General features: G+C 37.9%; 1 protein-coding gene across 3 annotated transcripts in view; it reads left to right on the top strand.

Annotated features, from left to right (window-relative positions):
* Positions 1-16,265, top strand: part of TRPS1 (transcriptional repressor GATA binding 1) — a 211,792-nt gene extending 195,527 nt beyond the window's left edge. For all 3 annotated transcript variants that reach the window (XM_083861715.1, XM_083861716.1, XM_083861714.1), the window contains 2 exons: positions 5,999-6,121; positions 11,266-16,265. In XM_083861715.1, coding sequence (XP_083717841.1) covers positions 5,999-6,121; positions 11,266-12,327 — 1,185 coding nt within the window. In that variant the 3' untranslated portion in view covers positions 12,328-16,265. The remainder of the gene's footprint in view (positions 1-5,998; positions 6,122-11,265) is intronic.
* Positions 16,266-26,291: the final 10,026 nt, after the last annotated feature.

The following is a 26,291-nucleotide window of genomic DNA, read 5'->3' as shown; positions in this document are numbered from 1 at the left end:
ATTCCTCTCATTAAAAGTTTATGATACAGCATATATCATAAAAAGATGCTGTCACGATAGAGCATTAAAAATTCCACTAAAATTTCTATATGAATTAAGTGTGTAATTTTTACTTTCCTTTTTGGCATTTTAATTTTCTTTTTACCTTGTCTTTCCTAATGTCTTTCTTATGTGTCTTTCAAATACAGCTGTTTATTGCAATTGCTCTTGAAAATGTCTTAGATAAAGAGTTTGGATTTGGCACATTAAATTAACTTAGAGGCATCTGTTAACTCATACATAAGGTTGAAAGCAACTTATACTTTAATACTCTGCTTTTTGTGTTTCAGTTTTTCATTTCTGAGGAAAAAATTGCTGTGTCTGGTGTATTCCAAAAGCTGTTGAGGTTATAAAAGGAAGAAAACCTCAATGAGTTTCTCTTTAACTTAGACATAGTTACAGCAAAAACAACTAAATTTTTAAAATGTGAAATTTCACAGAAACATAGTTGTATCTGTTTACACAGTAGAGAGAGAAAGCAGTTTTGATTAAAAACATTCAGAAAGGTCTAAGTGCATTTACAACCAAAAGAAATTAGGTCTGAAAGATGCCTTCCCCATCTTAAATAGAAGAAAGTAGTGCTTACTCCCAACATCCAGATGCTGTCTTGCTGCCCAGGTTTTAAACTTCCATTAATCAGAACCTCACCAAAACTCAAGATAGTCCAATACCTGCTTATATAAGAAGAACAAAGCAGGAATGATGTAGCAGGAGTGGAACAAGAAACTCTTTCATACTGACGGCAGTGCAAACACAGCAAAGACAGATGCAGTCACAAGTGCATTAAGCTGTTTTTCTGTACTGCGTGGTAGCAGCCCAGTGATTTAAAGGTATGAGACCTGCTGCTTCCAGTTGTTGCTCTCCACAGCAAGTCACCTGGCTCATACTGAACAGGCGTGCAGGTTTCCTGGAGCTCTTGGACCTCCCGTGTTACCGGAGAGCATCCGGAGCCAGCGCTTTGCCTTTTTTTCAGTGAGGCATATATGGTTGTGTTCCCCGACTTCATCGCTGGAAATAGGTCAGGCACATGCTTATTCTTGGGCAACACTTATGGTTTCACTGCACCTCATGTTCTGGAGCCATGATTACAGTGTGCTCTGTTTCTGGCACGTTAGGGAGGCCAGAGATGGTAAAACATCCACTCAATCCTCATCATATCGTCGTTTTGTGTTGAAGAAGTGAAAGTAATCAGCAATAAGTTTTTCTATGTCCAAAACCAAGCGGGTGATGTAAGAAAAACGCTTGGCTGCTCCTTGTGGAGCCTATTTGAGATTCTAAAAGCATCTTCTGGCAGAAATTTTGAAAACAGGATGTATTTGGCACTAGCAGAGTGTCAGGCACCGTTGCTTAGTCTAGCTAGCTGAAAAGTCACAGTTCCTGAGCAGTGTTTTTGGCTGTGCTCTTACAGGATATATTTTGCTACATGAAGTTCCACTGAAAAAAAACCTGACAGTTCAGTACATTATGAAATACTTTTTTTATAGTGGAACATAGGTATTCTTCTGCATGGGTACAAAGTTTGGAATCATGTGAACTGTACAGTCAATCCTTTAAAATCGAAAGCAGTTTTATGAAGAAGGGTCTGAGCCTGGCAAGACACCTGAGTGAATCACTCGTTATCATATTCTTTGCTAGTTTATTACTTAGCAGAAAGGACTATTAATAATTGCCTTGTTTCAATGTAGTATTGGTAACTAGTAAAAATTGTCTAAGGAGTTAAAAAAAAAATTAGGCATTCGGGCTTGATGCTGTATATACCAAGTTTCAGACTTGTTCAATTTGAAATGGTCAAGATATGAAACCATAAAAAATGTGAGTAAATACTCTGCATATCAAGGGTTGTTATGCAATTACATGCTTTCATCATGGTTCTTACTGAGGGAAAACAGTTAGTAGAGAGGTCTGCAAGACATATTCAGTGAATAATTACAAACTTTAATAACTTTGCTACATAAAAATAATAATCCACTTGTTCCTTTGCTACTACTAAAATCCTAAAATGTGTGCATACTTTTTTTCCCCCAGAGCAAAGCCACTCTGACTGTAGATTTGTTAGAAAGTTATCTGAAAAACTTGAAATCTCCTCTTCCCCCACCCCTCAGTTTGGCCAATCTCCAAATTATAAACAGCTGAACTGATTTAAATAAAGTTTTCAGTACCAGGAAAGAAAAAAAAAAATGTTACATCTGGGCTGACAAAAACATACGCCAAGTTTCAGCCTAATGTGATTTGAGACAACTGTGATATTAAACGCCCAGACCTCGGAACTGGAATGGAAATAGAGACAGGCTCTTCTCTGCATTGGCCCCTTCAGGATTTGGGATTGTAATATAGTGGTTTTAAGGCTCCAGATGATTAAAGCTTGACTTAGTAGATATATATTGTAGTTATTTAGACCCTTTTGGCTTATTCTTCCAAGGATGTACATGACATTTGCATTGATAATTCCATCTAGTGGCATTGATCACAGACTGAGACCTTTTTATCTGTGGCTCAGACTCTCTCATGACTAGTCACATTGACCTACTTTTACTATGATGATTTAAGAAATTCACTGTAGTAAGATGACATTAGAAAGTGAGCAGAAGTTTTGTAACGTATTTCTTAATGTTAGCAGAGCACTTGAGCTCATGGCTGGGTTTTATGGGGGCTATGGACCAAAGCTGCTGCACAGGCTTTGCTGGATTTGAGCTCAAGTGCCTGTTTCTTTGCAAGACTACCCAGAAAAGCAGAAATATTGGCCAATATTATTGACTAGTTCAAGTGATGAGTATGCAAAGCCAAACAGACTCATGCTGAAGTACCATCACTAGTACAGTAGAATTGTTAATTAATATTTAGCAACAGAAAAATGTAAATAATTTCTGCTGACCGATAACTTGGTATATGGGAAGTAAGGCCTAGGTTTTTGTTGGTTTCCTTTTTAAGAAACTGTATTTATTTAAGATAATAGGATTACTACATTGTAGGCTTTAAAAAAACCCTCCATTTTTTTTTTCTGGCAGACATCAAAATTTCTGAGGTGCATTTTGACAAGCAGTTCCATGCTGTGATTAGTAGCATCTGAGAATCAAGAATCTTTAGTCCAGTTCTGCCATAGTCCTGTTTTTTCACAAGAAATCCATTCTAAAGCTGTGCATCTCCACTATAAATAGCTGTTTCATAACCAAAATGCTCAACAATGTAACAACATTTAAGTTTTTCCAGAAATGTTTTAATTCATCATTTGTTAGTATATGTTGAAACATTTTGGTACTGAAATAATCAATGTTGATTATCCTGTAAGGTCCTTAAATAATAATAATAATAATAATACAGAAATAAGAGAAGGTAAAGCAAGATAAGATGCAACATTTAGAAAAGCACAAAAGAAGAATTTTCATACTTTGCAATAAATTTAGGGAAGGATGTTTAGCTGGACTACTTGAAATTTCAAACAGATAAATAATTGTAAGTAGTGAATAAGCAGAGGTATAGGATTTGAATATATACCTTATATATTTGAATATATACACCTACTACTATGCATTTTGCAGGTTACAGTTAGCTGTAGTCATTGTACGATTTCACTGCAACTAATACCCAGTTTGAATCAGATTTTTCTTTGGAAAAGAGAGAAAAAAAAAGAGTTGCTTTTATCAATATTTTATAGATACACTAGCTCCATTGCATTTAACGAAGATTTCTGTGTAACTTTACCTTATGCCCCCTGTCAGGTGTGTAGAAATGCAGCATACAAACTAGACTGCTCTCTATATATTTTAATAGTCTTTCATGACTTTGTAGAGGGTATTTCCCAAACTCAGGGAACACAAACAGAAATAAAACAGTGGAAAGAGTGACTCAGATTAAGACTCCACTTGGTTAATACACCACACCAAGAAACTATAGGCCAGCAGACAAGAAGTAGGAATGAAAAGGAACAGTTCTGCAGTTGTAGCTGAATCCTGGCTATATACAGTCATTTCCGCTCGGAAACTTCTCACCCTCCAAGGGGACCAAATTGGGATTAGTCTAGTGAGGGTTTTATTGTACTCTTATGGAAAATATTTCAGCAGCCAGGTGAAGCTGGTCGAGGATATCCAGCCACAAAAAGAATTGGGACCTTCAATGTGCTTGTATATGAGCGCACCTTTCCAGGGTGAGCTGCATTTTATATGCACAACTAGATGTTTGCTGAAAGACATCAACTACCATTTAGTTCTCCCCTTGGCTACATTGAGAAAAGTGTCATAAACTTCTGTATCTGATTTAAGAGACAAAGTAGGGGATGATGTGAGGGGGTGAGAGAGAGATTATCTTGATGACAATCTTGATCTTATTGTATCACTTTAAAGTAGCACAACCTGCTCTACAAATGAAATTGTGTTCTTGGTTTAAAAGGGCAATTGTTAGCCTGACTTTGTGCTCACTAAAAACATTTCCCCAATCTTGTTAAATTATTGCACTCATTTCAGATTTTTATGGCTGTGCAGCTTACCAGCCCTCATTTCTTTACGTTTCATTCATTTTCCTTGTATTGATGATTAATGGAGGATGTCGAATGTTAGAGTGAGCAGGCATCAGCAAATGCAAGATCATAATTAGTTTAGCTGACGAGGGCCTCTGATAGCACTTGCATCTGGATGGAAAAATTACCCTATAGGGAACTGGCTGCTCACCAGGTCTTTTTAGTGATACATTGTGAAACACCCGATGAATCAAATGCCCTTTCAATGCCAAGAAAGTGTTCCAGTCTTGAAGCCAAAATTATGTCTGCAGAAAGCTTTCCATTTGAAATGTATCAGAGTACAATTATAACCATTGTATTTTTTTGGCATGAGCACCAGTCTTCTACAGTATGAACTAAAGTTAAATAAATTACTTAAATTTTATGAAACCCAGAAATTTTAACTTACAGTGTTAGTAATTTTTAATTTATAATAAAATTAGTTTTAACCCAGACTGTTTTTCCTGTACTCACTCATTCTCATCTTAGATGCTGAGGATTTCTTACTGATCGTTTTTTCCCTTTGCAAAAAGGGAACAGAGTTAAAATTTGGATTTTCTTCTCAGCAAAAGAATTCCATTTCCTGCTTATTAGTATTTGGGCCCACAAACACAGTCTGACTTTTGTTTAAATGAGAAGTTTAATGAAATCATTACTCCACAGAAAAAATTTAATGAGCAATACTGTTAAAGTTGCCGACTTTTAAATATTCCTGGATCCTTATGAAAGCTGATGAATGCACAGCTCAGTCTGGTTAAAATCAGTTTGTATTTAGGGAAGCTTTACTGTGCCCTTCTTCGCCTGACTAAAATAGAATAAGTAAATCTAACTGTTGATGAGACAGTGTTCTCTGGGGTTTCAGAAGAGGTCTCATTAAAGAATACTGTACTTTTATTTGTTCATAGCAGGCTGCAGGTATATCTAGTAGCTTATATTGATTTCAGAAATAAGTGAAAAAGACTGGAACTATATCTCATGTATTCCGATATAATCTCTGTTAAAGGAATTAGTATGACACAGGTACAAACTGTAATTAATTGAACTGGTGGTGTTTCAGAATTCTTGTTACCAATCACACTTTTAAGTAAAGCTAGCTAAAAAGAAATAATCTGTTGTGAAACCAGGAGAGCTTACAATGTTCTGTCAGCTTCCAAGGGTTTTTTTTGGAATTTGCTGTTTAGAAACTATCATTAAATGCACAAACCCTGAAGTTCAAAAAGTTAAAGTTGTTATTCTGAAAAGGCTTTGGTGTTTCACACACCTCATCCATCACTCTGGGGTTAATTATAATGAAAATCAGTGGTGCCTATTAAGCACAATTGAACCTGACCTCATTATGGGCAGTGTGGTTTTATACTGTCATTGTTGCCAGTCTAGAGACAAAACTCCTGTGTTGATTTGTCCTAACTCCACAGCTCATGTGACTCACCTCTGACCTGTTTTTTTTCCCCTTTTTCTTCCCTATTTCAGAGACGTAGAGGCTCGGGTGTTTTCTGTGCCAATTGCCTGACCACAAAGACCTCTCTCTGGCGAAAGAATGCAAATGGTGGATATGTATGCAACGCGTGTGGCCTCTACCAGAAGCTTCACTCGGTAGGAAGAACTCACCGGTTTGTTCAGTAGGAAAAAGGGCTGCACAGCTCAGCTGGGCAGCTGTGGTCTTGTCTGCTCGTGTGATTAGTACCACTCCCTGGCCTGCAGTTAATTTCCTAACAGGGTTTTGCAGAATGGTCACTTTGGGATCAGATGTGATTCATTATGAAACAGCCTGGGATGCTGTGAGTAGATGTGTTTTGAGATCACCAGTGGTGCATTTAATTATTTTGATACAAAATAAGGGGAAAATTATTTCTTTTCTGGGAATTCCTTTTAAAGGCATATGATATGTTGTGATGAAAGCTCTCTAAATTGCAGAGTCCTCATAATAAAAAGCAAAATTCTTGAAATTAGACATCAAATCTATACTAAAATGCCTCTTGAAACAGTTTTTGTATTCTTTGACATCTCTTACATTCTTTATTCTTGGTAGTAAATTTCCTGGAGATAGAGGGTGCTGGGGTTCTCCGTTCTTTTTTCTACATTTCCTAAAGTCTGCTGGAAGATAAATAACTCAGCAAGGAAGCTATTGACTTGAAGGCACTCATCACTTGGTGAGGGGAAGAGTCACCATCCCTCAGGATCAGTCAGGGAATAAATAATAATCATGGTGTCTCTATATTGCTTTTCCTCTTATTGACACTTGACTTGATCCTGAAAGATGTTGAGTGCTCTGGTCTAGGTCCAGGAAAGCCATGCTGAAGTGTTTCCTTGGATCAGTGCCAAAATGCTTGGAATCTTTTAGGTTAAGACCCACTGGTTAAATATTATCCTTGCTGTCTTTAATAGGCACACATAGGAGAGTCAGGTGACTAATTAATTAATTTTTACAACACTCCCATGAAACTAAAAAGTGTTACTGTTATTCAGAAATGGAAACCGAGGTAGTCTTTGGGAGTTTGCCAGGGCAATGTATCAGTTCAGGCTTACAGTCTAACTCAGAAATAAATGTGGTGACTGAGAGTGTGCATTTTTTAAAACGGTTCCCAGAAATTAAATTTGAGACATAAGCTTCTCAATGGTCTTGTCTACTGCTCATACAATAATCCTGTTTATGCAGCATCCTGCCAAACGAGCTGACTTAATAAAACAAACAAAAAAACCCTACAGTTTTCAAAAGCAGCATGACCATCACCAGTCTGAGGAGTTGGCTCTGTTTGCCATGGGTGTTCTGGGGTCACTCGCTGCATTTAAGGCCCAGAATAGCCCAGTCAGGCCAATAATATCTAAGAAGATGGATTTATGCATGGTCTCTGGCCAGCATATTGGCTGGGTCTTGCTCCAGGTATCATTTTCCTGGGCACCTCTCAAAGTTGTAGATAAAATATCTAATTTAAGGAAATTGATCAGTGGTGAACATCCACAAAGATTTTAGGAAGGACAGTTTGGCTTTTTAATTTGACATTTGAGTCTGGTTATTTGTAGAACTTCCATTTGCAGACTCCATTTTCTTTTTTTTAAGTATACTTTTCACAGCTGGAGTGTTGGATCTTACCATGATTTTCATCATAACTGTTTGAATAGATAAGCTACAAGAATCAGTTTCGAATTTAAGCACAACTTGAATCATCTTTATGAAGCAGTAGGAATGAACTAGTGCACTTTCAGCAACATTTATTAGAAATACAATGCCAAAGTTTATTTTATGCATCTCAAAAGCAAGAAGCTGACACTATCTCTAAGCTCCAATGTTTAAGCAAGGCAATAAGCTGCCATTCAGTGGACATTTGACATTAATATCTTCAATTGAACTTTGACCAAACAAAGGAAAAGAATTTAATTAAGCCTTACTCTGCTGTGGTATGATAGCAACTCCTTTATAAGTAGGAGTCTAAAATAATCCAACAAATCTCTCCTTTGGGACACCTTTTGAGACAGTCCCATGCAAAGGGATGCTCTTTAGACTGACACCAGAAAGATGAAAGTTGCTTTTATCTGTCTGCCTGTCTGTTGAGGAAAAATTGCAGTAAGTACGTGTCATGTATGGTTTTGAATTAAGGAGTCTAGGATGATGCAGTAATTAGGGAAATGTCCAAAACTGTAAAAATTCAAGTGAATAGAATTCCCTTCTGTAAGACCCCTCTTCATCTAAATTATGCTACACTGCTGAGTAAAACTCACCTGTAGTAGTTTGCACATTTCTTAGCTCCCTTTTGACTGGATTATTACTGTCAAGTAATTTTTATTACTACCATCCTCATTAACTCAAACCTAAGGTCCTTTTATCGCTTTCATTTAATAAAAAGAAAAATCTGTGATCTGTCAGATGCTACTAGTGATAGTGACTGACAAATTTAACGTGGTGATGATTTCTGCTATAAGTTACATTTTTTATTTCTGTGATACCCTTGAATAATTTTTTTTAGTGTGTTTTCAAAAATGTTCCATCTATCTAAGTGGTAATGTACATTAAACTTGCCAAATCTTTCATATTTCTCTCCTTTAGTGCAAACAATTATGTTAAGAAATGTGTAATTATAATCCAAGAGTCTATTACTAAAATAGTTTTAGTGAAAAAAAATGCATCTTAGTGCAAAAATATACACAATATTCTCATTTGCTGTCTCCCCAGAGTCATGAAAATGACCATTATTATTGTGGTGCTGCACCTCATTTTTAAATAGCTCGAACTTGGTCATGGAACATTATGTTTTGTTCCGTAGTGATTCCTTGACAACATCCTTGGACTAGTTCAGTAAAGAATTGCAGCATATTCTAGGATTAATCTATAGGAGGCTCCAGTTTCCCATGGCATTTGAGAAATCTAATCACAATAATTTATTGAAGCATCAGTTGATTTTTTTCTTTTTCCTTTTTTCTTTTTTTTTAATTACTCATATTATTGGAGTGAGGAGATTGCCAGTTGATTCAGAGATGGCAGAAATATTTTTGATCATCTTCAATATATTATGTCAAACATATAATTAAGGATCTGACATAGACCATTTTAAAAGTAAAGTTCTGGTAAAGTTTCCACTATATTCTACATTTAATGCCCACTGAAAATCAAGAAGTGACCTTAAACTTCTATTTCCCTTGCTTGTAACCAAGCAGAATATTTTTATCTGCACCTCACTACTATGGATAAAGAAAATAAGTAGATTTACACCACTAAAGAGTACATTTTAATAATCTAAAGGCTGGTTTAATCAGATGAGCAGAGTCATTGGTAAGCTGAAGAATTTTAAAGTTGAACTTACAATAACTTTGAATAGCTGGAGCCTTAAGTCAATGTGTGAGGGTCCCTAATCTCAGGTAGGAGGATGTTTCTTTCAACTACTTCCATAATCAGACTTCCTACCTGTAGCATGAAAATAAAGACTGAAAGTATTTCCAGAATACTGGAGGGTTATCTGGAAGCCATATAAGATGGTCTGTAGTGTTTAACATCTAATGAGAGCAACAACATTTTAAGATCTCACACAGCATCTGAGTTACAGCTGTCCCTTGTCATAAAAAGGCAAGAAAAATATACACACCTTATAATAAAAAGTATATGCCTATGCATATTAATTGGCTATTGATTGTGCATACTGTGGTCTTTATCTGAATAGAATTTACATAGAAAAATGATAATTTTTTAAGCATAATTTTGTTTCAACTTTGATCTGTGTGAGGAGACTGGTTCAGGTGCTGTTTTTCTGCCAAGTTTAAATTTCTCTTATTAAAAATTTAAATCAAAGTGTGTATATACTTCTCATTCAGCATTTTAATAGAATGTAAAATCTTAAAAAATAGATGCACTGTCTAAAATGTAGTTAACCATTAAGAGCAAGCCAACTGCAGGAAAATAAATAGGTGAAAGTAGAGGAATATGGCAACTCAAGAGAGAGAGACTAAATCTCTACAAATAATTGAATGAGTGCTCTTCCAGCTCTGGATATTTTCATATTAGCTTGAAGTTATGAATATATTAAAAATCTACATTCAAGGTACAGATTACTTTGGATATTGACTGTAAGCTAAAATTAAACCTGCTTTTTAAAGCAGTGTTAAAATTTCTAAATAAACATATAAGTGGAATACTGGGGCAGGGGGCACTTTTCTGGCCTCCAACCAAAACAGGACTATGTGCCTTCGGGAAGAAAAATTTAAACTGCCAGTACACCAAACTGAATGACTTTTAGGTAGTTTTTGTTGCTCTACCATGTGCCCAGTACAGAAACATACTGATGGTGCAGCATCATTTTTCAGATACTATTGCTTTTCTCTTGGGGAGCCTTTAAAGGAACCTAACTGTTGTCCTTCCTGGTAGCATTTTTTTTTGTTTTCTTCACAAAGGTATTTTCACTTCTTCTCTAAACAGGCCACTTAACATTAGCTGGTGTGGGATAGTAGCAAATGGAAACAGAAGTCCTCACTTTGTTCTTCCCTCTGCCTCTTTGAGATGTTTATTTCTTTACAGATATCTTTTGCCCTGCTTTCAGGGGATGCCCTCTCTCCCTCATGCCTTAGTAACACATCAGTAACACTTAGAAAGCGATGCAATTGGGGTGAAGGAGGGGGAGTTGATGCCAAAGTAGAGGTAGACCTTTTGGTGCATAGTTTTCCTGGGCTTTCTTCTCATCCCACTCAACACACAGTTGCAGCCCTTTTGCTAAGTGACAGCAATGGTGGTCAGCAAGCCCTGTGTGTGCTTGTGCTTTCTGTCCATGTCAGAGCAGGGTGAGTATGAAGGTAAGTTTATTGCTCAGTTCTTGTCCCAGTAGGACCTGTGCAAACCCCTGCCCAAGAGCAGCTCTGGTGGCACAGTGCATGGAACAGCACTAGTGCATATGCATCTCCCACCTTACCCCCAGCTCTCAGCATCCACTTCCAACATGTCTCCCCCAGATTTTTTTTAGGAATAAGAGGTAATAAATGGTTTGACAGCTTGGATACTTGATGCCTTTTTAAGTAAATAGGTACAGGATGTCTAGGAGAGTTGACTCAGGTTGATAAAACAAGCCATTTGATAGCTGACTTTCATCATGAGGGGCCATGAACCAGCATTTGGATTGAAATTTTGTCATTCCCATAATACTGTTGTAATACAGCTCTTCACAAAAGAAAAGATAAATTTGCATGAGCGTGGTCTCACAGATTTGTTTAATTGTCTTTTTTTTTTTCCCTTTTGTTCATTCTCTGTGTGTTCCATGCAGACTCCCAGGCCTTTAAACATCATTAAACAGAACAATGGTGAACAGATCATTAGGAGACGAACAAGAAAGCGCCTTAACCCGGAGGCACTTCAGGCTGAGCAGCTAAACAAACAGCAGAGGGGTAACACTGAGGAGCAAGTCAATGGAAGCCCCTTAGAGAGGAGGTCAGAGGATCATTTACCTGAAGGTCATCAGAGAGAAATTCAGCTTCCCAGTCTCAGTAAATACGAGGCCCCAGGTTCATTGACTAAAAGCCATTCTGCTCAGCAGCCAATATTGGTCAGCCAAACTCTGGATATTCACAAAAGGATGCAACCTTTGCACATTCAGATAAAAAGTCCTCAGGAAAGTACTGGAGACCCAGGAAACAGTTCATCGATATCAGAAGGGAAAGGAAGCTCAGAGAGAGGCAGCCCGATAGAAAAATACATGAGACCTGTGAAACACCCAAACTATTCTCCACCTGGAAGCCCTATTGAAAAATACCAGTACCCACTTTTTGGACTTCCGTTTGTACACAATGACTTTCAGAGTGAAGCTGACTGGCTGAGATTCTGGAGTAAATATAAGCTGTCTGTTCCTGGGAATCCACACTACTTGAGTCATGTGCCTGGCCTACCAAATCCTTGCCAAAACTATGTGCCTTATCCCACCTTTAATCTGCCTCCTCATTTTTCAGCTGTTGGATCAGACAATGACATTCCTCTAGATTTGGCGATAAAGCATTCCAGACCTGGGCCAACTGCAAATGGTGCCTCCAAGGAAAAGAGTAAGGCACCACCAAATGTAAAAAATGAAGGTCCCTTGAATGTAGTAAAAACAGAGAAAGTTGATAGAAGTACTCAAGATGAACTTTCTACCAAGTGTGTGCACTGTGGCATTGTCTTTCTGGATGAAGTGATGTATGCGTTGCATATGAGTTGCCATGGTGACAGTGGACCTTTCCAGTGCAGCATATGCCAGCATCTTTGCACGGACAAGTATGACTTCACAACTCACATCCAGAGGGGCCTACACAGGAACAATGCACAAGCTGAAAAGAATGGAAAACCTAAAGAGTAAACCTTAGCACTTAGCACAATTAAACAGAAATAGGTTTCCTTGATGGGAATTCAATAGCTTGTAATGTCTTGTGAAGACCTATAAAGCACTTCATATAGAGAGCATGCCTTATCCAATATTAAATCCCTTGTTATTTTCTTTTTTTTTCTTTATTTTTCCTTTTTTTTTCTTTTGTTTTCTCCTTTTTTTTTTTTTTTTCCTTTTAAATGAGTGGGTTACCAAGAAAAAAAGAACAGTTGTATGGTGGCCAGAAGGGGAGGAAGATAATTCAGTGGGACATGGCCCACCAAGCTAGCCAGAATGCAGTGAATCATGCCGAATAACCTTGAGAAAATTTTACTGGACAATTAATACCTTTGCTGTTGTGTAAGAGACATAACTGGCAAGAGTGCAAAGATGTGTATATGTATATACTGCTGCAGGGGTATAGTGAACATATGCACATTGTATATAAGAACTAGACATGTTAAATATACAGATGTTAAAAGTCATTTTCTTTTCTTTAATTTGGGCAAATTTCTGCCCTACAACATGCCTTAGGATCACATTGTCCTCAGAGCTTTGGCAGCAGTGTCATCTATGTGTTTCTCAGACTCAGCTGATTTTTAGCTACCATTTTATCACTACATTCTTTCTGGCACACTTTAGTCTAGGAAAACCATTTTGTACAAGTGAACTCTCTAATACAGAAGCCACACTCCAGGTTTAATTTGCATAGAATAAGGTAACCTGCTGTATTTTATTTTAATATATTTTTAATATATTACATTTCTAAACCTTAAAGTCTAAGGTTACTTCTCCACAGGCTTAACATTGCTATACATACCAGTCAATCCCTTCAGTAGACTTATACCAGCTTTTGCTAAGTAGCATTAAATGTCTTCATAGTACTTTTTAATACTTAAAGCTTTTTAAAAACTATCCATGAAGGGAAAGCTCCTCAGCATAACTGCTCAGGGAAATAGGGCTAAATAACTAAATATTAAAAAATTGGTTAAAGGTGCTGTTAGACGAGCCTCCATGCTTGCTACAAGGGTGTACAAGAACTGACTTTAATCATTTTCATTATAGTGTCCCAACCAGTAGTTTATTATTTTGCCACAGGGATGTAGAAGATATTACAAGCTACTGGATGCACTGTCAGATTAACTTATTTCATTAAAGAAGTTGGGAGAACAAATAGAAAAAAAACCTTATTTTTCTAGTAAATATTAATGTATTACATTTCAAATAATGGTGCCTGACATATTGAATAATTATTTTCTACAGTGTACGTATGCAACAAAGATATTCCATCATGCATTAGAGTCAGTTCTGGCTCTGCCTCGCTGTTTACATTTGCAAATGTAGCAAACAAGGTAATGAAGCAACTATTTCTATTGCAGTAGGTATCTTTTTTTCTGTGTGTGTGCATTAAAGTTGTAAACGATAACATGAAATGAATGAAATTTGTTGATATTAATGGTATGAAAAACAAGAAGGAAATGAAAATATTTTTATGCCTACTTAGGAAAAAAGGGTAGCACTATTCATTCCAAGTACTTTTGTATTCTTAAGCTCTTAACTCACATTGTTATGCTTAAAATGATAAACATATATCCTCTTTTTATTGCTTTGTCTGTGTTTCAGAAGAAACATTTCAGAAATTATTTTGATAAGTGCTGTTTGACGATGCAGCACTGATATTTTATTGCATTCTGTAGTAGCATTGCACTCCATTTTTACAATATTACGCAGTTGCTTTTTTGTTTTGTTTGGGTTTGTTTCTTTTTCGCAGTGCAGGGTCTTAGTTCCTTATGGTTGGATGGCAGGTGTAGCTCAATTGGTTCATGAATGTTGCAGCGAATGAAGTTTAAAATGTCTTTCTGATATTATGTTGTCTTTTATTTCTCCATTCATGCATTTTATTTTTTAAAATGTTCTATAAAAATATCTCTGGACTCAAAGTCCTCTCTTGAGATTATATGTAAAGGGTCCTATTCTGATCTCACTTACATGCCGCCTTTCTCAGATTCTCATGTAATTGAACTAAAGCATCATAAAAAAAAAAAAAAGTTCTTGTATTTAACTTACCTGAGTCTCACCACTCTCCCTTCTAGTATTTGGTGCACTTATTAAGATACTTAACCAGATAAACAGGGAGGTGGAAAATAAAAGGAGAGGTGATAGGAAATGTCTTATAGGGGTTGGCAAAAGGAAAACCAGGAGGGAACTGGCCTAAACATTCAGCACTTTGATAGTCTTTTGAGAAATAATGTGCCTAAAGCAGCTGGCAACAAACGTCACCAAGCATGAGAGGCACTTACACAGTAGATCACCAAAGGTCTCACTGACCTTGGCAGTATTTAGGTGTTATATTTTCACAGAGGTGAAACATTATTGCACAGTTTCTCTGATTTGATAGGCACAAACAGGCTATTGTTCAGCATTAGGCTGCATTCCTTCCTGCTCCACCCATTGCTTCTTTACTGGTGAGCAGCATATGGAACGTCCTGCTCAATCTGCTGTGGTTGAGTTCTGTAACCCTTCAGTAGTGTTCTAGGTTAGCAAAGGATGTTGGGCCACATTCTTCTTCTACTATTTTTAGATGAATCTCCAGCTTGATACCAGTGACAAAGTCTGGTTATGTTTTTACTATTGTTCTCCAATAATAAGTTCTGACTTGGTTTTTGTGGATTTATTTTTGTTGGGTATTTTCAGTTTCTTTTTTTTGTTTTTCTGTGGGGACTGAAATAGATTGCCCTCGTTTCGTTACGTCAGGGTCCAGTGTGTGTCCTCTCCAGCTTTTCCAAGGAAGATGTTATACTCAGTAAGCAGTGGTTTTTATCGGCTTTGAAGGTAGCTGCCTGCCGATTTTCAGTAGTTACTGGTTTGACTTCACTTAAGACCTACCAGTTCCTCTGGCTTCTTCACTGATAGAAGCTGCATCTTCATGGCAAAATATTTTAGAGGGACATGTGCATTGTAAGACTTGAGCACTACCCTGAACTTCGTAGCACTTCTTGCTAAACTCAGAAGCAGAGGCAAATTAACAGGAAATACACATATCAGGGTTTGGGGATGAGGAGAAATGAAATCTTGTGAGTGCAAAGAACAAGACAGAGTTTCGAATGTTACTATTGCACATCTAGATGGTGCAAATAAAATTTGAAAAAAAAAGTTCATTGTTCTTGCCATGACATATTGAGATGTTCTAAGATTTCTACTTTTTAAGAAATGGGATTTTGCTGTAGCCTGTTCTCTTTGATTGGGATAGGGGGAGCACAGTTTTGTTTCTTAACAAAAGAGAGGTGACTCCATCCATCTTCCAGAACCCCTCACAATGGGTACTAATAAAAAGAAAAACAAACAAACAAACCTTGACTCTGGAACAGTATAATCTTATTTATAACTTTCAGATGGAAACCAATGTTAGCACACACAAGTAATTACTGCACTCACTGTGTTTCAATCAACTTACAGCACTAAAAGTTGAACTTTCAAACAATCAGTCTTTGTTCTCAATTTGCCAGTGGCTTCAAGGTGGTGAACTTCTCTTACTGAAGGAATGGTAGTTTAAGATCTTAAAATGTATTTCAAATTGGACAACCAACTAAGTAGATGTTTCAAAACTGGAGGATTTGTGGTGCCTGTCACTAATCAGATTGTGGAACAGGCACAGTGTTTCCAGTAACTCTCTGTACAGATGGAGCCATCCTGTGACATCATCTGCAAACCAGATTGTCTCTAAGCTCTCACTTCATGGCTGCTGCACCCTCAGTGCTGCAGGAGATGAAGATGTTCCAGAGCACAGTTTGTGTTCAGGTGCTGAACTTAGAGTACTTTCCAAAAGGTACTTTGCACCCAATTGCCACTGTGGTGATGAAACTCCTCCCTTAATTTCTTACGGACTATCCAGAAAAAGGGGGAAGGACACTGGATGCAATATCTTCATTTTGCCTAAAAAAGGCACTGTTGTCTATTGTGACAGTTTTAAAGAGAGAGAAAATTGAGACATCTCAAAAGGTTGAGACACACTGTGAGCAATAGATTATTTTTGCAGTTAGAGGGGCAGCAGGACAAGTGACTGATGCTGATTGTATACAGTGCTGAAATATAGTGATTGTGCAATGGGAAAAAATGATTTGGCAACTGTGGATTAGTACTCAGTTCAGGGACTGACTTTCAAGTCCACCCTTGGACTGGACACTGTTGTTTTGTAGTCATAACTACTTGCTTTATGTGCTAAGGATGTTGTCTACCATCTGCTTTTTGCCCAGTATGTCTAAATATATTCTCATTTTTGCTCCTGTATTGATTTTTCTTGGCTGACTTAACATGCTAATTCCTGATACTGGTCAGGAAAAGCCAAGGAGATTAGAAGGTCGCTTCTGTGCAGCCAGAAGGGTAGATATATTTCCTTCTGCTTCTGTGGAGACAGTTATGCTTGGCAAAGAGCAGTGAGCAATTTGTCAGCATATCCCAAATGTGATAGATAAGTGAGAAATCCCTTCTAAACTTTTCTCTGAAGTTAAGATGGGCCAAGTAAAATGATTTACTTAATTTTCTCACCTCAGAATAGGATTCCACACTACCCTCTTCCTCACAGGTTTTATTTCATTCAGCCAGCTCTGGAAAGCTGGCAGTTGGGGAGATGCTACCTGTATAGCAATCACACACACCCCAATTTACTTTGAGAGGATAAAAGACAATAATTAAATAGCTGACAGCCAGATAAATACCAGTTTCATTTGATTCTTTGTTACACTTAGTAAAATTCCTTTAGTAGGAAAACAAAATTACACTTAGTAAAGTAAAAACATAACAGCTACCACAGTTTTCCATTCCTATCATTTTGGCCTCTGAGCTCTGTGTAGGAGAACAGGAGAAAAGGAAACATCTCAAAATGCCATTGTAAATTTAGCTTATAGAAAATTCACCAGCAGGAAAAGGAAAAAAAAAAAAAAAAAGAAAAAAAAATTACTTCATAAAGAATGACTTCATGTTGCTAAAAACCATCATTAAACTTGTAGCCCTGATTTGACTCTAGAATGCTGGCTCTTAATGTTTTGTCCTTACAACACATGGATGTGTTTTTTGTTCTGTTTTGTTTCGGGTTTTTTTGTTTTGTTTTGTTTTTTGGTTTTCATAGTGCATGTTCATTTCTACTCACAAACATGTTCTTGGTGTATTTCTTATGCAAACAATCTTCAGGCAGCAAAGATGTCTGTTACATCTAAACTTGAATAATAAAGTTTTACCACCAGTTATAAATCAGATTTGTGTCGTTGTTTCTGGGGAGAATGTAATGTCATAGTGTCACCACACCATGGTGGGGTTGGGGAGGAGAACAATCTGGAGTGAGCTGCTCTGGGAGCAGGATGGGGCCTGACAGATCTCTGAGTAATGGCTGGTGATTATGGCTGAAAGGCAATGGCAGCATTGCTCAAACGAGAGAGGCATGAAAAGGGAAGAGCGCCTTCAAAAACACATTAGCCCTGTCACAGCCCTTCTGTACTAAGGGCTCTAGATGTGATCCAAATGTCATTCAAGTTAATGACAGGATTTGAGTAAAAGTCTCTTTCAATGGAGTTTGGATGTTTTTCAGTACTCCATCATCCTGGCATGGCATTACCAGTTTTATTCTCCTGCCCCAAGGAAGAGGAAATACTGCAACGATGTGGAGAAATTATGAAAGAAAGGCTGATACTGAAATGTGATCAGGTACCCAGGGTCACCAGGTCTGCTCCTCATACAAAGTTCATGATGGTCTTGAGATAATTCCTTACACTCAGGACCATGACTTCACATCATGCCCACAGCTCTTCCAGGAAACCCTGCTGGCTCCCATCACACAGGCTGTTGACCCAGTGGTGACTCAAGAGCAGAGAATACCACCTACAATGTTGCTGCCACCACTTCCTTCAGCAACCTTGGAGGTTTCCTCAGAGATCCCAACCAAAGCACTGACCAAATCAGCTCAGCCTGGCATTTCTGTTTGGATGAGCTAACGGATCTGGGTGGTGTGGCTCCCAGCTATCATTTCCATTATGCTGTAATTTCCTTTCTCCATAGGTTTTGTATCATCTCCATGGTTGAGAGCTTGTTCATTCTCATACAGAGTATTGTTTTAAAGTAATACAAAATGGTAAAATCTGTTTATGATGGTAAAGTAGAAATGTTCTAAAGCTTAATTTTAAAAGCATCATGCCAAAAATAACTTCTATGACTCATTCTTCCAGTGAATTCAGATGTAAAACCCTATGCATTTTCCGTCTCTTTTTAATTTCCTGACATTAATAAAAATAATAACTGTAGCAAAGAAAAAAAAGCTTTCAGATGTGAGGAGAGCCAGTTTTGGAGACAGCAACTATAAATTTTAAAAAAGATGCTACATGCAAAAGCTGGTCAGTGTGCATTGAGTAAGACTATGTGTGTGCGTGTGTATATATATATATATATATATATATATATATATATAGTCTTACACTGGTATAGAGTGCCTGTACCAGTGTAAAAACTCTGTATACATATACACAGAGAGAGAAAAGTCATATATGTACAGACAGTTAAAATTTAATAAATGACACATTCTGTTTTAAGAACATCTTTTGAGAACAAGAAGATTTAATCCAATTTCTGTTATAACTATATAACTGTCCCTGACCAATGCAGTATGTCTTTAATCAGAGTTGAAAATAGTGTTTGATAGTGCACTTCTATCTTCAGATACTTAAGTGAGCTCATAATTGTAGGAGCTGATGACCCCAAATGTTCCTTTGTGGTTCCACTATTTGTCTAGTCTACTTACAATGTTAATACCTTCCTCTTACAACAGCAGCTACACATATAAGCAGCTCGTATAAGTGCACATCAACATAGTTATCAGGTATTAATATGCTATTATAAGGTTTAAATTTCTACCAAGAATTTAGGGACTTCTTGTTCTAGCAGCAGTGTCCTTGATTATTTCCTTTTAAGTTTTCACTACTGTCATATCTTGACGTAGGTCAAAACTCTGTTGTCCCAAGTACATCCAGCCTACATCCAGAATACATCTGCTACTAGCAGGCCCTGACTCTTATCCAATGAGATTTATAAATGTATGAAGTTTAAATTGAAAAAAAAAAAGTGAATATTGTAATAGGTGCTAATGCAGAAGAAAATGGACAGAATTAATGAGCAGGATGTTTCATTCCATATGGAGGGGAACTGGGGTTCTTTCAAGAGTATTCTATTGTTAGAAATGGCCTAGTTTTCTTACAACCTTATTTATTATAAATCATAAACAAGCCTGCCTTTATAAGATTGTTGACAGTGGGGATATAAAATCAAGAAACAATCTCAGTGAAAGTGTTCACTGGAAATTTAACTGTGATGGGCAATTAGGCTGGACAGTTGGGACACCTGAAACCTGATGGAGGTAGAGTTTGTACTGACACCAGCTTCCTTTGATTTCCATGAAGAGCCTGACTAATCCTTGAGTGCAGAACAAGAGTGTCAGTGGGTCTTTTCTGTAAATGAAAGTGTCTCCTGGCATCCAAAGGAATAGAAGTGTCTTTCACACATTGTGGTTGAAATGTCAGTGGAAGTGTCTGATTCAGCTGCAAATGCTACTGTGGAATTGACAGCTAAATGGTGAGATGGATACAGTGACAGTTGTGTCACCCACCTCCAAACAGCTCCATTAGTGTTGATACAGTGTCAGAGGAGTTGTCCAGAGAAGAAATACGACCATTTGAAAGAATAGGAAAGAAATGCATTTAAAAAAAAAAAACAAAAAACTTTCAGTTACGACACTCTATAAAGATGGTGGCTTAAATCTGCCAAAGATGCACTTTTTTTTTTTTTTTTTTTTTTTTTTTTTTTTTGCAAAGGCAATGCAGCTGCTGTGGCCTTATTTCTGAATGAAATAATTTCTTTTATGAGTTGTAACATAAAAAGCAAAGCCCCCATATAAAGCTAAGCTAGCTCTTTTCTCACTGTAGCATTCTTTTAAGAGAATAAGACAATAAAAGTGTGTAGAAATGGATCAAGAAGGCTTTCTAAATGAACATTTTAAGGAATGGAACTAGATACATACTCTGTACTTTTTTTTTAAAGAAGATCTTTGAAATTAAAATGAGAGTATTTTCTTTCCCTTTTAATCAAGTTTTAGTATTTTCCTCCCTTCTGGAATCTGAGAAAAAAGAAATAGATTTCAGGCTATGAAAGTAAGAAATGTGAAAGCCTTTCAGAAAGGTAAGGTGATTTTTCAAAGTTAATGTTCCCTAAGGTTAGCATTCACATTGCAATACTTTGGACACTCAACTGTAAATGCAAAATATGGTCCTCATTTTCTTGAGTCATTTGAGTGTTCAGAGCAGGAGCTTATTAGATGTTCATAGCCACCCACTGGAGGGGTCCGTACTAGATGATACCCAGAAATCCCTTTTAACCTAGATAATTTTGTGATTATAAATGCTCACAAATCCAATTAATTTATGTTTCTCCCTTATGAGTGTAGTAGATACAGCAGGGAGCAATTGGAGACAAAGGCCAAAACAACCTGAAATGCATCTGTAGATGGAAATGGGGGAGCATATCAAGAGCTCTCTAATACACAGGCCTCTGAGACCAGAGCTATATGCAAATACACAATACCCCATTAAACATGTGCCTCTTAACTGGAGCACAAAGATTCTTCCATCTATTTATATTTCCACAATAACTCACTGCAATATGTCCCTAGTAATTATATATTAACCTCTATGATAAAACATAACATGTTAGACGACTGATGCACTGACATTGTTATCACACTTGTTAACACAACTCTGGCTAACTTCTCTATAAATCAAGATGGGCATATGCACAAGGGCTGGATAATGACTGAAGATTTTAGTGGCTGCAGCAGTCCTTAGTGTGCTCTTTCCAGGGCCAGCACATCCCTCCAGCCAGGGCCAGGGCACAGCTGGGGAATTACCACACAGGAGGTGATTCCCAGGTCTCAGGGAAAGAGGAAGGAATGAGTTGTGCCCATTCCCTTAAAAATGAAGCAGCAGCAAACACCAGGAGCCCTGGGATGGGTCCTGAGCCACCTGCCACAGTGTGTGGGCTCATTCTGGAGGAGCAACAGGTTTCCAAGCAGAACTACCCCAGTCTCTTAAGACCAGAAAATGGCCTTGACCACTTTTGATTTGCTGGTATTGTCATTGCCTCCATTGGCTCGTTCCCCTTGTCTGATAAGAGTGGCTGGAACAGCTTTACTTGATATTTCAATACCTGCAATCTGCTGTATTTGTCTAGATAAGCTGTAAAGACAGAAGTAGTTTTATGTCCATCTTACACATAGACATAGACTTTAGGAAGAAGGAAATGTTTCCTGCTACTGAGTGGGTAGTGATCCTGTTGTTTAGCTTGTTTGTAGACAGAGCTGTACAATATGTACCTAGCAGATGTCTGCAGTTGATCAAATAGATCACAGTCCTGCTTTTTGTTGTCCTATATTATGAATTTTGTGGGCAAATCTTCGGTTTCTGGTAACACAAATAAAGGAACGACAACAATGAAAATTCCCATGCTTCCAGTTTCATAGCACAGAACATGGCCATCCATTCCAATCTGTTACAATTACCAAGACTTCTGAGACAACCCAGTTCTTCTTGCCCAGAAAAGGACAAATATTATTTCTTTTAGTACAAAACGCTTCAGTGCTGTTTTGAAAACTTCACTTCTTAAAAAGGACTTGTTTCAACACAATTTAATGAGCTTTACTTAGAACTTAGCTTTATTTCAACTCTCATTCTAGGAAGTTTTTGGTTTGACAGTAGAAAAGTCTGATTTGTGTCTGTTCCACATTTAAATGAATATTCTTGCTAGCTCTTCATCCAAGCTAGTCTACAAACAGACCCTGAACTACAATAATTATTTAGTAAAAAAAAAAAACTAGGTGTAGCTTTTTAATCAATCATATAATTCCAGTCTTTGAAGATTCACTCAATCATTCTCTGATGTCACCTCAAATTAAAGGTAGATTTCTGTGACGTTTTAGATCATGATATTGTGCCTACCCTCTTCTCTGTGTACTAAGCAAACTAATATATTAGAAAACTTTTCATGGAAAATATTAACTTTTCTACATAAATTGTTTCAGATTAAGCAGAACAAAAAGTTATAAAGATGGGTTTACCTATACAGCCCAAGTTTGCATTTAAGCCAGCTTTCCCCATATCCTGGAGAGAGATTGTGTTGCTGGTGAGGAGACATGGAATGGCAGACTAGAGCTGCCTGAATTACTGGTGCATATAAAAGGGGAAGCTTTACCCTGCATACAGTCTAAGATGACAAAGACATTTGGCAGCAGAACACCAGAAAGCTTAAATATTAAAAAAATAAAAACAGGAATTACAGATTGGGACATGAGGACTGGAAAAAGCATTAATGGAACAACAACAAAAAAGCATTAAGAGTGAAATGTGTGATTATATATAAAAAAAACTTAAAAAATATAATAGTTCTCAAACATACAAAATAAAGGTTATTCCTAAGAAGTTCATAAAGGCCATTAAGTGCACAAGGATAGCAAAGTTCCAGGGACTGTGGGAAGTGTTGGGTCTGACTGCTGTTGCACAAGACGTTGATTACTGGGAACATGCCTTGGGTAAGACAAGGCCTTTTCTCACTCTTCTGCAGCTGCCTGAGACCACAGTTTCAGGAACATTGCAAGCTGTAGATCTTGCCAAAAGCTGCAGGCCTGCTCCTATCTGCCCTGCTCTCTTCCTTCTAACAGCACAAATATTAGTGTCTGCCCCTTGCCCTAGAAAGCTGACTTTTAACCCCCATGAATTCTCTGGTGCCATTCCCAGCACAGTGACAAAAACACCTGTGTCAGCGGTAAGTGGAGATAAAATGATCAGACAGTGATGTGGAAAAAGGCAGTGTGAGATTTTTCTTGGCAGCTATTATCAGTCTAAAGTGTTCAGAAACTTAAAATCTGGGGAGCTGGACTGGTCCTGGTTTAGAGCAGATTCTCATCACTGAAATTTTTTGCTCAAGGTCTATATACAGGATGAGGAGTAAAACTGCAGAAGCAGCACCCTGAAGATTTTCCTTTCCCTGTGCCAGCAGCTGCTGGAGATGCCCTCTCGTCCCCCAGTGGCCATGGCTCAACTGTCCTTCAGTGGCACACAGACAGTCTGCTTTTCCTTACACTGAAGGAGTGGGCAAGTAGTGACCTTTTCTTACATCCAACAACTGCTTAGTGCAAGTACTTACTTTGTCCATGCCAGTAGAAAAGCCATTGCTAAATTGCCCTTGTAATCCACAGAGCCAAGTGCTGCAGAGTCCTCACCAAAGAAACTCAGGAAAGAAGAGAAGGAGATAAAGGGAACTGGATGGAGAAAATGTAAGGGTTCCTCTCCTTTCCTGTTGTCCTGGGTTGTAGTGTAGGATGTACACAAAGTATTTATTCTATCACCATCTTCATGAACTGTTAAACCAGGTGGGGCAGTGTTTTCCCAGCCCCCTGCCTTTGGGCTGTCTTCTGCTAATGGCCCATCAATGCCTTGCCCATGACTCACAGGTAACTCCCTCCAGGAGTTATCTCTGTTTAATGGGCCATCAGGGACCCACTTCACAACTCATCATCCCATTGTGAGATGCTCTGCCCAGGGGGAGGAGCCAAGCATTCCCACCTGGATATAATCTAAGATTTGGGACAGTACAAGCAGCCCTTACCCACTGGATTCCCAGAGGACCAGAGCTACCAGACCTTTCTACAGGATCACTGCTTCAGGAAGAGCATCTCATCCGGACTGCATCCACCATCCTGCTCAGGTTGTATTCTGACTCTGTCAGTGGTCCTTTGTGTTATTGCATTTATTGTATTTTATTTTTACCTTTTCACCTTTCTTCTTATTAAATTGTATTTCTGACTTGGAGCCTCTCACTTGTTTTGCTTTCAAACCATGACACCTGTGCTCATTAGGTAGACATTGTAATTTTTTCCTTCACTGCTTCTTTCTCCATCTCAGTCTTGCCTTTGATTTGATTCCATTCTGCCCCTCAGAGCTCATCATTGATTGTTGAATAATTTACCTCTGAATAGAAAGAAATGCAGGTTTGTATTTGACAATGAAAGACTCCCAAACATTGTCCCTAGCTTTGCCTATAGAACCACCAAAACACCTGATTTGAATCAAAGTTGCAGGCTCTCTTCAATTCATGGTATTCTTCTTCCTCTTGATACTTTTATAATAATTAATACTAATTTACTAAGACAAAGTTGTGTGATTGCTCATTAGTCACCTGAAACTGGAACTTCTTGATGATTGATGGCCCAGGTAACACCAGAAGGTTGCACAGAGGAACTCGCTCCGCAGGAGGTGCTTTTGTTTTGTGCAACATACTCAAAGCTCATCATCATTCTGCATTTAGACATTTTAAATAAGGACGCAAAGAGTTTGAGAACAGCAAAGCACACAGCTTTATCCACCTTCCCAAAGCAATTTACCTCTGAAAATCCCAGCTCCAAACTCCCTAAGGTGTTTATTGCCACAGGGTAGGGGATTAATCTGAGACTAGGAGAGCAGCCACTTTTTCCCCCACCCCATCCCTGTGCAGAACCAACATTTGCTACAGCTGGAATAGCAGGGTTGGACATGTTTTGACATCTGCCTCAGTTTATGACATCACATTTCTACAGAGCTTTATGGGACTGTGAAATGAGAAGGTTTGGCACAGCAGCCAACTCACCTGCTCTCCCAGCTGAGGTGACCTCTGGGAGCAGAGCAGGGAGGTCTGAGGATGGGAGGAGGTCTGGGTGTACTTGGGGCACAGCAGGGCAGTTCCCACTCAGACATGTCTGAGGATGCTGAATTTCCTTTGTCCTCCTGCTGAGCACCTCCAGCTGCTCGTATTACCCATCCTCATCCCGTAGACTCAGCTGCATTGCCCAATTCCACCAACACCAGGCTCTGGTTTGTGGAGAACTGAAAGAGTCTGGAAACAGGGAGGAAGTAGGAACAGTTAAGAACTATAGAATCCTGAGTACCAAAATCCACACCTCTCTGTAGTAAATTTTAAAATTATATTACTCCCTGAAGTCCCATTAAAAGCAAAGCATAAAGGAGAGAAGAAGCTGTGGCCAGGTACTACAGATCTGTAGCACTGTTCCACAGGTTCTTTAAGGACACAGTCTTTAAAAATTAATACATTTTGGGACTCTGCTTTAAAATAATTTACAGTTGCTTTTCAGCAACTGAACAACTACATTTCCTGAAAGTCAGCCTTCTTTTTATGTATCTGAAGTTGTGTGACTGAAACACATGGAATATCTTGGCCTAGAATATTTTAAGTATCTTCTATAATTATGATTTGGAAATTGAATAAAGAAGATGTGTCAGAGATAAAGCAAACACATAACACTTATCTCAGATTACTATGTCTGTGAGCTCATACCAACGCATCTTTAAGTCTGTGCTAGAAGGATTTATCTTCTGTCTACCTTCTTATAGTGAGAGAAATCACAAGGGCAACATACTGATTCCTGCTTCTCAGTTTGGATTACAGCAATTTAGTGTTTATTTGTAAAGCAAAAACATTCTGAAGAGATTACAGAGTTTATTCACTGAAGTCTTCAGAACCCCTTGAAATGTAGCTTTCCATAAAACATTCTGAGTGAAGTTTCTAAAACTGGTTTAAACAGAATTGAGAGCCAACTTAGATATATACTGGGCTAAAGAATATCTCTCCCATTGCACTGCTGAGGTATCAGGAATGGAATACAACACCTCGATTTTTTTAGTCTTCTCCACACCTTCCCATTTCCACTAATTGGATACCTGCTAGAGTCACAGTCTATCCTTATTGTGTTAATCCAAAGAATTGATTAATCTAGTAAATCAAGATAATTTCATGTATATTATGGGTTTCCTTAGAGATTTCTTGTATTCAGTATTGATTATTCTCAACCTTCTTTAATTCATAAAGCCTGGGCAGAGCAG

This window comes from Zosterops lateralis (assembly GCF_965231275.1).
Source record: "Zosterops lateralis genome assembly, chromosome: 1".
Lineage (NCBI taxonomy): Eukaryota > Metazoa > Chordata > Aves > Passeriformes > Zosteropidae > Zosterops > Zosterops lateralis.
The sequence above is the reverse complement of the archived record's forward strand: the minus strand, read 5'-3'. Positions and strand labels throughout refer to the sequence as shown.